This window comes from Ranitomeya variabilis, chromosome 2 (genome assembly GCF_051348905.1).
Source record: "Ranitomeya variabilis isolate aRanVar5 chromosome 2, aRanVar5.hap1, whole genome shotgun sequence".
Taxonomy (NCBI): domain Eukaryota; kingdom Metazoa; phylum Chordata; class Amphibia; order Anura; family Dendrobatidae; genus Ranitomeya; species Ranitomeya variabilis.
In genome coordinates this window covers 851,650,599-851,664,222 of record NC_135233.1, presented here as the reverse complement: position 1 = coordinate 851,664,222, position 13,624 = coordinate 851,650,599, and the positions used below count along the sequence as shown (strand labels likewise).

The 13,624-nt window shown below is 41.2% G+C and overlaps 1 protein-coding gene across 1 annotated transcript in view; it reads left to right on the top strand.

The window, feature by feature from the left end:
• The window catches only part of LOC143803974 (mucin-4-like), a 284,408-nt gene that overhangs the window by 47,889 nt on the left and 222,895 nt on the right, over window positions 1-13,624 (top strand). The window contains exons 10-11 of the mRNA XM_077281725.1: window positions 4,151-4,229; window positions 7,256-7,432. Coding sequence (XP_077137840.1) covers window positions 4,151-4,229; window positions 7,256-7,432 — 256 coding nt within the window. The remainder of the gene's footprint in view (window positions 1-4,150; window positions 4,230-7,255; window positions 7,433-13,624) is intronic.

Genomic DNA, 13,624 nt, shown 5'->3' with positions numbered 1-13,624 from the left:
GGCGTCATGTTGCATTTGCAAAGCCCCTGATGTGCCTAAACATTAGAAAACCCACACAAGTGACCCCATTTTGGAAACAAGACCCCTAAAGAATTTATTTAGATGTTTGGTGAGAACTTTGACCCCCAGGTGCTTCACAGAAATTTATAATGTAGAGCCATGAAAATAAAAAAATCAATTTTTTTTCCACAAAAAATGATATTTTAGCCCCAATTTTTTATTTTCACAAGGGTAACAGGAGAAAATAGACCTTTAAAGTTGTTGCGCATTTTATCCTAAGTACGCCGATACCCCATATGTGGGGGAAAACCACTATTTTTGTGCACGGCAGGGCTAGGAAGGGAATGGAAGGAGAGACGTTTTGGATTGCAGACTTTGAAGGAATGGTCTGCTAGCGTCATGTTGCGTTTGCAGAGCCCCTGATTTGCCTAAACAGTTGAAATCCTCCACAAGTGACCCCATTTTGGAAACTACACCCTTGAAGGAATTTATCTAGAGGCATAGTTTTATAGTAATTATTATAATGGTTTTGGTTTTACTGGTGCATGTATTTATAATTTGGTGTTATGTGTAAGATGTGTGGGGTACATCAAAGTGCGCTTTGTCAACAGGGTATAAACTAATTTTAGTAATTTATGGACATATGGTACACTTTGAAGCAATCCTTAATGCAAAGGCCAGGTTTCTCAAGGCATGTTTCACAATGGTAAGTTGTGTCATTTCGGATTCCCCTCTTGAAGCACACTCAACACCGTTTTTGTCATTGGCCTTTCCTTGCTGTTTGGGGAACCTGTCCTGGGAAATGTTGACCTGGGACAATAAGGGCACTATCATATTCAGAAGTACCGGGACCCTCCCCTTCCTGAGTGCCAGACATTAGGGCCTTGATGACTTCCTCCTGAAACTGAAGGCAGGTCCCCGTATTGCCTGCAGATCAGAACAGCACAAAAGCATTGTTTAGTGCCATCTGTACAATGTGCACGGCCAATTTTTTGTACCATACTTTGGCTTTTTGCATGGCACTGTATGGTTGGAGGACCTGATCTGAAAGATGCACACCCCCCATGTACTGATTGTAATCCAAGACACAATCTGGCTTTGGGACTTGTGTTGTGGTCCATCGAACAGTGACAAAGGAACTATTGTCACAGTGTATGGTGGTCAAGATAATGACATCCCTTCTGTCCTTATACTTGACCACCAGAATGTTGTTGCTGCATTGGGCTCTGCTTTCCCCTTTTCTCAGCATTTGCCCAATTAGCGGCTTAGGGAGGCCTCTCTGATTTTACCGCACGGTGCCACATGCAACTGTACCTCTGGCAGAGAGGGCCTTGAAGAATGGGATGCTGGTGTAAAAGTTAGCAATGTAGAGGTGATTATCCTTATCCTGTAGTGGGTGCAGCAATTTCCACACAATTTTTCTACTCACTTCCACGACGGGGGACATTCCGGGGGGTTAATCTGGGTGTCCTTTCCCTTGTAGACCCTAAATCTGTGGGTGTACCGTGAGGTACTCTCGCACAGTTTGTACAGTTTTATTCCATACCTTGACCTCTTACTGGGCAGGTATTGTCAGAATTTTAGCCTCTTTTTGAAGTGAAGGAGAGAGTAATCAATAGCCATGTCCCTCTAGGGTATGTACGCCTTAGAAAATTTTCTGCTGAAGTGTTCAACCACTGGCTGAATATTATATAGACAACCAAAGTTTGGATCGTCTAGGGAAGTATACTGTGCATTATCACTATGATGCAAACATTTTTGGATCGCTTCTCATCGTGTCCTTGTCATGGCCATGCAGAATACTGGTGTGCTGTAGAGAATATCAGTACTCCAGTTTTGCTTAAGCTTTGTTTTTTTTATTTTTATTATGCCCATATGCATCAGAATTCCATCTGGCGTATGATGACATGGGATTTTGGGTGAAAAATTGTTGGGCAGAAGTTGCCTGGGTCCTAGGGCGCCTTCTTGTGGGTCCTTCCTCACTAGATGAGGAGGAGGATGAGGAATAGCGGAATGTAGGATCTTCCTCACTGCCTGAATCCATGTCGGACGCAAGTATAGCGTAAGCCTCCTCTGGTGAATAGCATCTTCTTGAAGAATGGGCCATTTGAATTTTTTTTTCCAAACCCCGGGATGTGTATGTAAGTGATGCTTTTACACTAATGTAATGTGTGGGGCTTGTGTATAGGGTACTATTTATTATAACAAAACAGAGAAAAAAAAGTAGGGAGATAAAATGTAGAAGAGAAAAATGGAAAGAAAAATCAGATGTAAAAAAAGGTTTGAATAAAAAAACAGACGTTCACTACACTAATGCCCTCCCTATAAATGTATTACCAGACGCGAATATTTTTTTTACAAAAGAAAAGTGGACGTCACCAACAATGTGATGTACGCTCCCCTCTTGCACTAGCTAAAAATTTACTCAACGCAACAAATTTTTTTATCAAGAGAAAAGCGGACGTCACCAACAATGTGACATACGCTCCCTTAATGAACTTAATGAACAAGAAAAAAAAGCTACCTCCCTACCTATAAAACTACTCTGTACGTTTTTTTTTCTAAAACAAGATCGGTTGTTACTAACGCTGTGACGCCGGCTACACTAACACGCTACCTCGCTACCACTAAAACTACGCTGTGCAATTTTTTTTTTCTCTCTAAAACAAGATCGGTCGTCACTAAAGATGTGACGCTAGCTATATTACCTTGCTATGTCTAAAACTACGCTGTACTAACTACTATTATTATTTGTTTCTAAAAAAAAATCGGACATCGCTTAGACTGTGACGTCCGCTACGCTAACTAGCTAAAACAGAAAAATTCACATGGCGCAGTCTCTGATCAGCAGAGATACTGATCAGAGCGCTGCGGCACAGGAAGAGCACAAATGCTTTGCGCAGGACACCGCGCACAGGAAAAAAGAGCAAAAAAGTGCGCAAAAAATTCAATATGAAGGGAAAGAGAAGGGGGTACTGGAACAGGGATGAGGGGACGTCCTCACACACTGACGCCGGCTACGCTACTTTGCTATGTCTAAAACTACACTGTACTAACTACTATTATTATTTTTTTCAAAAAAAAAATCAGACATCACTTAGACTGCAACGACCGCTATGCTAACTAGCTAAAAAAAGAAAAAGTCCTGTGGTGCAGTCTCTGTTCAGCAACGATACTGATCAGAGCTCTGCGGATGCAGGAAGCGCATAAATGCTCTGCACAGGACGCCGCACACAGGAAAAAAGCTAAAAACTGGAACAGGGATGGGGGACTGGGAAAGGGGTGAGGGAGGTGCTGCTGCTCTGCTGTGATCACAGATGAGTCACACAGCAGGCAGATGCAGCACAGCACAGATCGCAGGAAGATTTCAATGGAGCAGCACACAGCACAGGAGGGCAGGAGATCCCAGGGACAATTGCACTGGCCACCAATGGATACTCTCAGGTGACACAGAGGCTGGAGAACCGTTCTGCATGCCAAATCTGAGGTAAAGATGGCGTGCAGGGTGATGATCCCTATTTTAGATGAACCCCTTTGGCGCAGATTGACTAGAAACTATTGTTCAGCCAATCGGCTCCATAGGGGTTAATCGGGTGAGGTGACGTTTCGATCACCCCACCCACTGTGACAGCTGTGATTGGTGCTGTGTCACACAGCACTGATGACAGCCTGTCACATGCTTTTCTTTTTTTCAATAACTTTATTGGCAACATTGCGTTCCCATGGGGTCGACGGGCATGTCAAAGTGACGCATCCGCATACATCCGCATACATTCACATGTCCTGCGTACCCAATGTTAAGGTAGGTAAGCAGGATGCATGCAGAAGTAGGCGGACCTAAACAGAAGATGCTCAAAAGTGGGCGGAGCTTCAGGGAAGACGTACGCAGCCGTCTGCAAAGCCCCGGTTTGCAAGCGTGAACCCGGCCTTAGAGATCCTTTCATCTTCAACTTGCTTAACTGTACACAGTAACAGTAATTTTGACCAGGGGTCACCAAACTTTTACATGCCACTGTATCTGCATGATACATCCCTATTAATGATGGATAAATCACTATGGAATAGAAAACATAAGAATACCAGTACTGTGTTTTGGTCTTTGCCATTAATTTAGAACATAACATGATTTCTTTTTTTCAACAACTACCAGGTGGAGTGGTATCTGGCAAATTCTAGCAGTATAAACGCTTTCCTTGATGGTCAGAAAGTATTATTTGATTATTCACAAGGTAAGCAATTTTTTATTTAATGAGCATGAAATATGATATGGCTAGCATATTGAAGATTTGCCCTTGTACACACTAGCACCAAAAGTGGAAGCAGAGGCAGATAAATGTACCCTTTCATCTCCCAACTTGTAACCTTAAAATACATGCACAGTAGATTTGGGAAAATAAATAGCGCTTCAACAGGAGTACTTTCCACTTGCTAAAGCTTTCGGTATGCAGACTTAAAAACTAATAGTTTATTTTAGGAATAAATTAAAAGTTAAAGGGGTTCTTCTGGACTTGGCTTATGTTTTTCCTATTGGGTTAAGGATTTACAGACAGGTTGCAGCTAACTACCTGCCTGATTTGCTAGGCCCAATCTCTGCTGGTTTAGAGCAGTCAATGACCTCTCTTGTCAGCGATTCTGCTGCTTCATTTAACCTCATTTTAGCAGAGCATCTCTTCCTCTTCTGGCCTGCTCTCCATGATGTCACCAGAAGTCACAGAATTGCAGGCAGTAGTGGTCCGTGATGGCTCTGAGTTGACAGAGATTGGCGCCGTACAAAACAGGCAGGTTAATAACAACTATTTGCCCAGAGGGAAAAATTTGGTTAACCACTTTAACAGTTTTGCAAGCTAAAGCGGTATTCCCATTTCCATAGACATAGCAAATCAGAAAAACTATACTACACTTCTAATTAGAGGTATTTGCTAATATTATTATTACACCTACTACATATTGATATAGGATTTGGGAGATGGGAATACCCCTTTAAAGATCACTCATGACAAACTGATTTTTCAAGATCTTGATGCTTTGTGATTACCAAATAATGACAATGTGCAAGGTGCACACTATGACAAATCCTCCATATTTCAAGTGCGCGCAGGTGGTCATGTGACCACAGGTATCTGATTTTCATAATTACACTAACATGCTGACCAGCTTCTCGTCGGCTTCTATCAAAACATGATTAAATTAGTATCTTCATCTCCAACGTCCTATCTCAATTTGTAGTAGGTGTAAGAATAATAATATTAGCAAATGCCTCCAATTAGTGATGATTTGTAATGTCGCTTTACTCATGTGCAGAGCATTGCATTAGCTTAGCTATCCATGTTTACGACCACTAACAGCTAAATAACTGTTACTATATGAATGGTCGTAAACATGGATACCTAAGCTACTACAATGTCTGCACATTGGGTAAGTGACATAGCTTATCAGAAGAACTATACTACATTTCTAATTGGAGGTATTTGCTAATATTAGCATTATTATTACACCTACTACATATTGGGATAGGATATTGGAGATGGAAATACTCCATTAAGAGAAGAAATTGTGAATCTAGGTATGTGATAGCAAGTCTGCAAGAATATTGAGAGAAGTGCACCAGAGTCTAGTCAACACGAAACCACAAGTATGGAAGTCCCATATCTGTGATCATGTGCCCACCCGCTGACGCTGGGAATAAGTGGGAATCATGACAGTGTGATCATTGTACAGTGATAATTTTGAAAGTCTGCAGAGTGAAAGCAGAAATTTGTCTAGAAGTTGGAAAACCCCTTTGAAGTTTTCCTATCTTAGACAGACAAGAGGCCATAAATGTCATAGGTGAGACTTTATCTGTGTGACTGAATGGGGCCCCTGAGCTACCAAGTGAGGCAGCCACATACAAAGATAACATGGAAGTGTTTAGGTCTCACTATTTATGAGTGAGGCTGTGTTTTTCGCGTTTTTTTGCTATAAAAACGCTATAAAACCGCGAAAAAAACGCTAACATTAAGCATCCTATGTAATAGAATGCATTCCGCATTTTTTGTGCACATGCTGCATTTTTTTCCTGAGCGGAATCGCATTCCAGAAAAAAACGCAGCATGTTCATTAAAATTGCAGAATCGCGGCGATTCTGCACCCATAGGAGTGCACTGATCTGCTTACTTCCCGCACGGGGCTATACCCACCATGCGGGAAGTAAGCAGATCATGTGCGGTTGGTACCCAGGGTGGAGGAGAGGAGACTCTCCTCCACGGACTGGGCACCATATAAGTGGTAAAAAAAAAAGAATTAAAATAAAAAATAGCGATATACTCACCTTCGATGTCCCCTGCAGTTTTCCGGCCTCTCCGCTGCACGCTGCCGCTTCGGTTCCTATAGCTGCTGTGCGGTGAAGGACCTGCGATGACGTCGCTGTCTGGTGATTGGTCGCGAGACCGCATGTGACCGCTCACGCGACCAATCACAAGCCGTGATGTCATCTCAGGCCCTTCACCGCACAACAGCTATAGGAACGGACGCCGCTGAGGTCTGCAGGTGAGTATAACCATGTTTTTTATTTTTTTTAATTATTTTTAAACATTCTACCTTTTACTATAGATGCGGCATAGGCAGCATCTATAGTAAAAAGTTGGTCACACTTGTCAAACACTATGTTTGACAAGTGTGACCAACCTGTCAATCAGTTTTCCAAGCGATGCTACAGATCGCTTGGAAAACTCTAGCATTCTGCAAGCTAATTACGCTTGCAAAACGCTAGTTTTCTGTGGGTATATGCATGCTAATTCTGCATGCGATATACCCGCGGCAGGAGGCGCAGAATTGCCGCGGAAATATCCGCGGCAATTCTGCAACGTGTGAACTTAGCCTAAAGCACAGCAGAGATTAATAACCCCTTTTAAGTTTAACAAGAACATATAAATGGTAAGGTACAAAAGAAAAGTATTTGTAGCAATAAATTGTGTTTCCTGTAAAATGTATTTACATATTTTAGATTGTTACATTTATTTGACAATTTTAGAGTTTGTTACAATTTATATTAAAATTTATATATTTTATCTTAGTAACTAAATTTACAAATGGAATGTTTTTTTTTAAATATTAATTTCCACTAAACCCAAAAATATTTCTATGAACATTTTTCTAAGTGTCTCTTTTATACATGATAAAATGTTATTTCTTTAACAAAAAAAAGTATAATAAATAAAATTAATGTTTATTAAACAGGAGACTTATGATTAATATTGTAATTTATCTTAATTTCCAGACATGGAGGTCGATATAAATGACACCAATTCAGCCGTCTTCCTCAAAAGCAATAACTCAACTATCACTGCAACCTTTGAAGGTTCTCTGTCTGTACAAGTGTCGGTCCAATCTAATATGCTGACTGCCGTATCCAGTCTTCCCAGTAGCTTCTTGAGCAATACCAAAGGATTGCTGGGTAAGTGCCAATCATTTAGTTCTATATATGGTTAATACTGATGAGCGAGTGTGCTTATTCCTTGAGATGTCCGAGCACGCTCGGGTGTTTTCTGAGTATCTTGGGCGTGCTCGTAGATTATGTTTGAGTCACTGCAGCTGCATGATTTGCATCTGCTAGACAGCTTGAATAAATGTTGGGATTCCCTAACAAACAGGCAATCCCTGCATGCATTCAGGTTGTCTAACAGCCGCAAATTAAGCAGCTGCAGGGACTCAAACATAATCTGCGAACATGCCCAAAATACTCAAAGAACACCCGAGCATGCTCTGAAAACTCGAGTAACGAGCACACTCGCTCATCATTAATGGTAATTCATTTTAAATCATTATTTTCTCTAAGTTTTGTTATTGTTCTTCCTCTGTACATACGTATTAGCAAAAATATCATAACAAATTGTTTTTGCAGAAGCCCAGCTGTACTTTTTACTTGGTTCTAGTCCAGCCATTACATTTTTCCTATATCAATTATTTTGCCTCTATATATTTATACTGTGTGCACAATTATTAGATAATTTGTATTTTTGATGATTGATAATATTTTCGAACAACTACAATGTTGCCATTCATTGCAGTAGTTAATAAACCTGGATATTTATACCACACAATTAGCACAAACTATTTAGATTCTGAAATGTGGACTATTGACTGCCCCACACTATTAGCACAAACAATTTATATTCTGAAATGTGACCTGGTCTCTGGCCCACAATAGAAGCACAAACAATTTATATTCTGAAATGTGGCCAGGTATTTGGCCCACACTATTAGCACAAATTATTAAGATTCTCAAATGAGGCCTGGTGTATGGCCCACACTATTAGCAGAAACTAACTAATTAACTCAAAACTGCAAATAAAGATTAAACAACAGCCACCGGATGGATTTCATCAACCAAGGTAACATTTTAATCAGTATAATGGCTCCAACCTGACACAGTCTTTAGGTTACTCAGCACAATGTGGCTGACAGGATCCCTTTAAATAATTTAAAAAAATTGGATGGAGACTCCTCTATTTTTGATTACCTGCCAAGATAAAGCTGACAGCTTTATTAATAAACCACCATATATTCACCTGTCCGCTATAGTCTACGTAATTCCATGTGTCCCATGGCGATCTCACATGTAGAACAGTCACATCGGGAGATGTGACTGCTCTACCCAGCCGCTGGTGATACACAGACAGGAGGTACTCGCTCCCGCAGTGTATCACTGAGCTGCTGTGAGAGATGTCAAACGAGTTCATGATGGACTCTGGTGAGCTTTCTCAGGCAGCAGTTGTGCCATAAGGGAGATCACCGGAGCTGATGAACTCCGGTGAACTCTCTTACGGAAGCTCAGTGCTATACACTTTATTCTGGGTGTCTTTGCTTTTTTTTTAATAATATCACTACACGGGGTTAGTAATGGGGGCATCTTATAGTCTCCTCTCCATTACTGACCTGTAGGCTTGATGTCACCTGACAATACAAAGGTGACATCAACCTCCCCAACCATTACCCTACCTGCCACCGCTACAGGGCAAGTGGTAAAGGCGAGGCTAAGTGCCAGATTTGCCTCAGTAACATAGTAACATAGTAACATAGTTAGCAAGGCCGAAAAAAGACATTCGTCCATCCAGTTCAGCCTATCTTCAGTCAGAATAAATCCCCAGATCTACGTCCTTCTAAAGAATAACTGTAGAATACATTATTGTTATGCTCCAGGAAGACATCCAGGCCTCTCTTGAACCCCTTGACTGAGTTCGCCATCACCACTTCCTCCAGCAAAGAATTCCAGATTCTCAGTGCCCTAACAGTAAAGAATCCTCTTCTATGTTGGAGGAAAAACCTTCTCTCCTCCAGATACAGAGAATGCCCCCTTGTGCCCGTCACCTTCCTTGGTATAAACAGATCCTCGGAGAGATTTTTGTATTGTCCCCTTATATACTTATACATGGTTATTAGATCACCCCTCAATCATCTTTTTTCTAGAATAAATAATCCTAATGTTGCTAATCTCACTGGGTATTGTAGTTCCCACATTCCCTTTGTTAATTTTGTTGCCCTCCTTTGTACTTGCTCTAGTTCCATTATGTTCTTCCTGAGCACCGGTGCCCAAAACTGTACACAGTACTCTATATGCAGTCTAACCAGGGATTTGTACAGAGGCAGTATAATGCTTTCATCATGTGTATCCAGACCTCTTATAATGCACCCCATGATCCTGTTTGCCTTGGCAGCCATTGCCTGGCACTGGCTGCTCCAGGTAAGTTTATCTTTAACTAGGATACCAAACAGCCTTACAGATGCACCTTTTCTGGGGCAGCTGAGAGCTGATGTTTTTAGTCTGGGAGGGGACCAATATCCATGGCCCCTTCCTAGTCTATTTATATTATACTGCAGCTGTCTGCTTAGTCTGCTATTTAAATTGTATAGGGGGACCCTATGTAAAAAAATTTCTGGGGTCCCTCTGTAAACTAGCCAGTAAATGCTAACCAAACAGCTATGAGCTGATATTAATAGCCCGAGAACTTTTATGGCTATTAGCTCCTTCCAGAATATTAACATCAGCCCTCAGCTGTTGGCTTTCCCTCTGCTGGTCATGAAAACTACGTGGGTGCCCACGCAATGTTTTTTTTTAAATTAACAGTTCCTGTTTGGTTACAGCCTATGTAGCGTCATTCTGTTAACGTTCCTACATAGGCTGGTTACAGTGTGTGCGTGCGTGAGCATGCATGTGTGCGTGTGTGTGTTTACTTATCGGTTTAGTAATGAGGGTGTCTGGTTGACAACTTTTCATTACTAAACTTAGGGCTTAGTGTCAACTACAGCTGCTGACAGCAAGCCCTAACCCCATTACACTAATCAGAATGAAAAAGAAGGTGTGGAGCAAAAAAATTACAACACCAATTTTTTTTTTATATCTTTTTTAGGTTAAACAAAGCCTTCATTGCTGTACAAAAATGAGTACAAAACCGCTGCAAAAAAGAGCCAAAAAAACGGCAAAAAGTGTGTTTTTGCTACAGCATTTTTGCTGCCAAGAGATGCAAAAACCTCGCAAAAATTTCTGCAAATACTCAACTTGCGCACATACCCTAAGGCTGGAGTCACACTAGCGAAGGACTTTATTCTGGGTGTCTGTGTTTTCATACAATATGGCTATGGGTTTATGGGTTTAGTAATTGGGGCGTCTTATTGATGCCTCTCCATTACTAACTTTGGTGCTTGATGTCACCTGACAATACAAATGTGACATCAATCTCCCCAGCAATTATCCAACTTGCCACCACTACAGTGCAAGTGGGAAGAGCGAGGCTAAATGCCAGAATTGGCGCATCTTAAAGATGTGCCTTTTCTGGGGCAGATGACAGCTGTTCTTTTTAGCCTGGGGGAGCCAGTATCCATGGCCCCTTCCTAGTCAATTCATTTCAGTCTGCAGCTGTCTGCATAGCCTTTGCTGGTTATTAATTATAGGGGGACCCTACGCAAATTTTTTTAGGGTCCCCCATTTTAATAGCCAGTTAAGGCTAAGTATACAGTTGTGAGCTGATATTAATAGCCTGGGAATCTCCATGGGTATTAACCCCTTCCTAGGCTACAAACATCGGCCCCCAGCCATCGGCTTTCCCTCTGCTGATTACGAAAATTATGCAGGAGTCCACACTTTTTGTTTTGGAAAATTTATCTTTTATTAAATAAATGTGCAGTAAGTTGCACACATTGTACTAATTGTATATGTCACTGACATCTGTATATCTGTCTATCCTATGTATATTTACTGTATGTAATCCATCTCTTCTATCTTGTCGGCTCCTGCTGTGATTTTACACTGCATGGCTGCTGAATTGCCAGCTTTTATTCTATCTATGTAATATATATACATATATAAATGTGTGTGTCACAGTCATCTATATTTATACTTATTCTATTTGTATTTACTGTATGTAATTCATCTCTTCTATCCTGTCGGCTCCTGCAGTGATTTTACAGTTTGCGTCTGCTGAATTGCTGCTTTTCTTCTATCTATCTATCTATCTATCTATCTATCTATCTATCTCTATCTATCTATCTATCTATCTATCTATCTATCTATCTATCATCTACTTTAACCCTTTAACCCCCGGAGCTTTTATCAGTTTTGCGTTTTCGTTTTTTGCTCCCCTTTTCCAAGAGCCATAACTTTTTTTATTTTTCCATCAATATGGCCGTGTGAGGGCTTGTTTTTTGCAGGACGAGTTGTACTTTTGAACAACACCATTGGTCTTACCATATTGTGTACTAGGAAATTAGGTAAAAATTCCAAGTGCGGTGTAAACTTGTTTTTTGTTTGGCTTTTTATTATGTTCTTTAAATGCTTTAACTGAGCTATGATTCTACAGGTCATTTGAGTTTGTAGACATCAAACATGTCTAGAATCTTTTTTATCTAAAGTGGTGAAAAAAAAATTTCAAACTTTGTTAAAAAAAAGCTCAATTTTCTGATACCCGTGGCGTCTTTATTTTTCGTGATCTCGGTTTGCGTGAGGGCTTATTTTTGTGTGCCGATGTTTTTAATGATATAATTTTGGTGGAGATACGATCTTTTGATTTTAATGCAATGTCACGGCGACCAAAAAAATGTAATTCTGTCGTTCTGACTTTTTTCTCGCTTCGCCGTTTAGTGATCAGGTTAATCCTTTTTTTTAATTGATAGATTGGGCGATTCTGAATGCAACGATACCAAATATGTGTATGTTTGATTTTATTTTTATTGTTTTATTTTGAATGGGGCAAAAGGGGGGTGATTTGAACTTTTATATTGGTTTTTTAATATTTTTAAAAACTTTTCTTTTTACTTTTGGCATGCTTCAATAGTCTCCATGGGAGACTAGAAGCTGCCACAACCCTATCGGCTCTGCTACATAGAGGCAATGATCAGATCGCCTCTATAAAGCAGATTTACCCACTTGCTATGAGTGTCGAGTGTGTATTTCTGGCGCAATTGCCAGAAGCGCTTGTTAAATGCCGTCAGCGTGTGGCATTTAACTGGTTAATAGCCATTAGTGGTTCGCGAATCCACCCTCGGCTATTGCAGGCACATGTCAGCTATTCAAAACAGCTGATATGTGCCAGGAAATATGTGGGCTCAACGCCACATCAAAGGGAGGGAGGGAGTCCAACATTGGCGTACCATTACGTCTGATGTCGGAAAGGGGTTAAAATAATTTAGTGGCAGTGCGATAATTTTCCTGCACTGTTACCAAATTGTACCGACTTTTTCTGATTTTAACAAAAATGATTGCGTTATCAATCACGAATCCAAATGTGCCACATTCGTGCAGAATTTATGTTTGGCGATTGTTTTCCAAACATATTCGCTCATCTCTAATTCTAATAATAATAATAATCTTTATTTTTATGTAGCGCTAACATATTCCGCAGCGCTTTACAGGTTGCACACACATTTTCATCACTGTCCCCATTGGGGCTCACAATCTAAATTCCCTATCAGTATGTCTTTGGAATGTGGGAGGAAACCGGAGTACCCGGAGGAAACCCACGGAGAGAACATGCAAACTCTTTGCAGATGTTGTCCTTAGTGGGACTTGAACCCAGGCCTCCAGCGCTGCAAGGCTGCTGTGCTATCCACTGCGCCACCGTGCTGCCCAATTCTGTGCCCACTTACACCTTTCTCCCCATACTGTATCCCCAAACTCTTCCTCTCAATAGTCTCCTGACACGTTTCCCCTCCCTCTTCATACTGTCTCCTTTCACATCCCCCTGCTAACCATCCTGTCTCCTCTAATATTTACCCTTTCACTCTCCATACTGCCTCCTCACACATCTCCCTGACTCCCCATTCTGTTTGCACACATCCCCTCATCCTTGCTCCCAATACTGTGTTTGCATACAGTTTTCCCCTTGCTACTCATACTGCATATGCACCCATCCTCCACTCACCCTACTGTGTGCATTTACATTCCTCCCCTTCCCTCCCCTGTCTTCACATCCATCCTCCCCATTCTGTGTTCGAATCAATCCCCTCACTCACTATACTGTATCTTCACCATCTCCTCTCATACATTCCCTTCTTGCTCATCACACTGTGCCTGTACCCACCCCCATTCATCAAACTGTGTCTGCACCATCTCACCACTCAGCAAACTCTTTCTGCACCCATCCCCCATACTGTT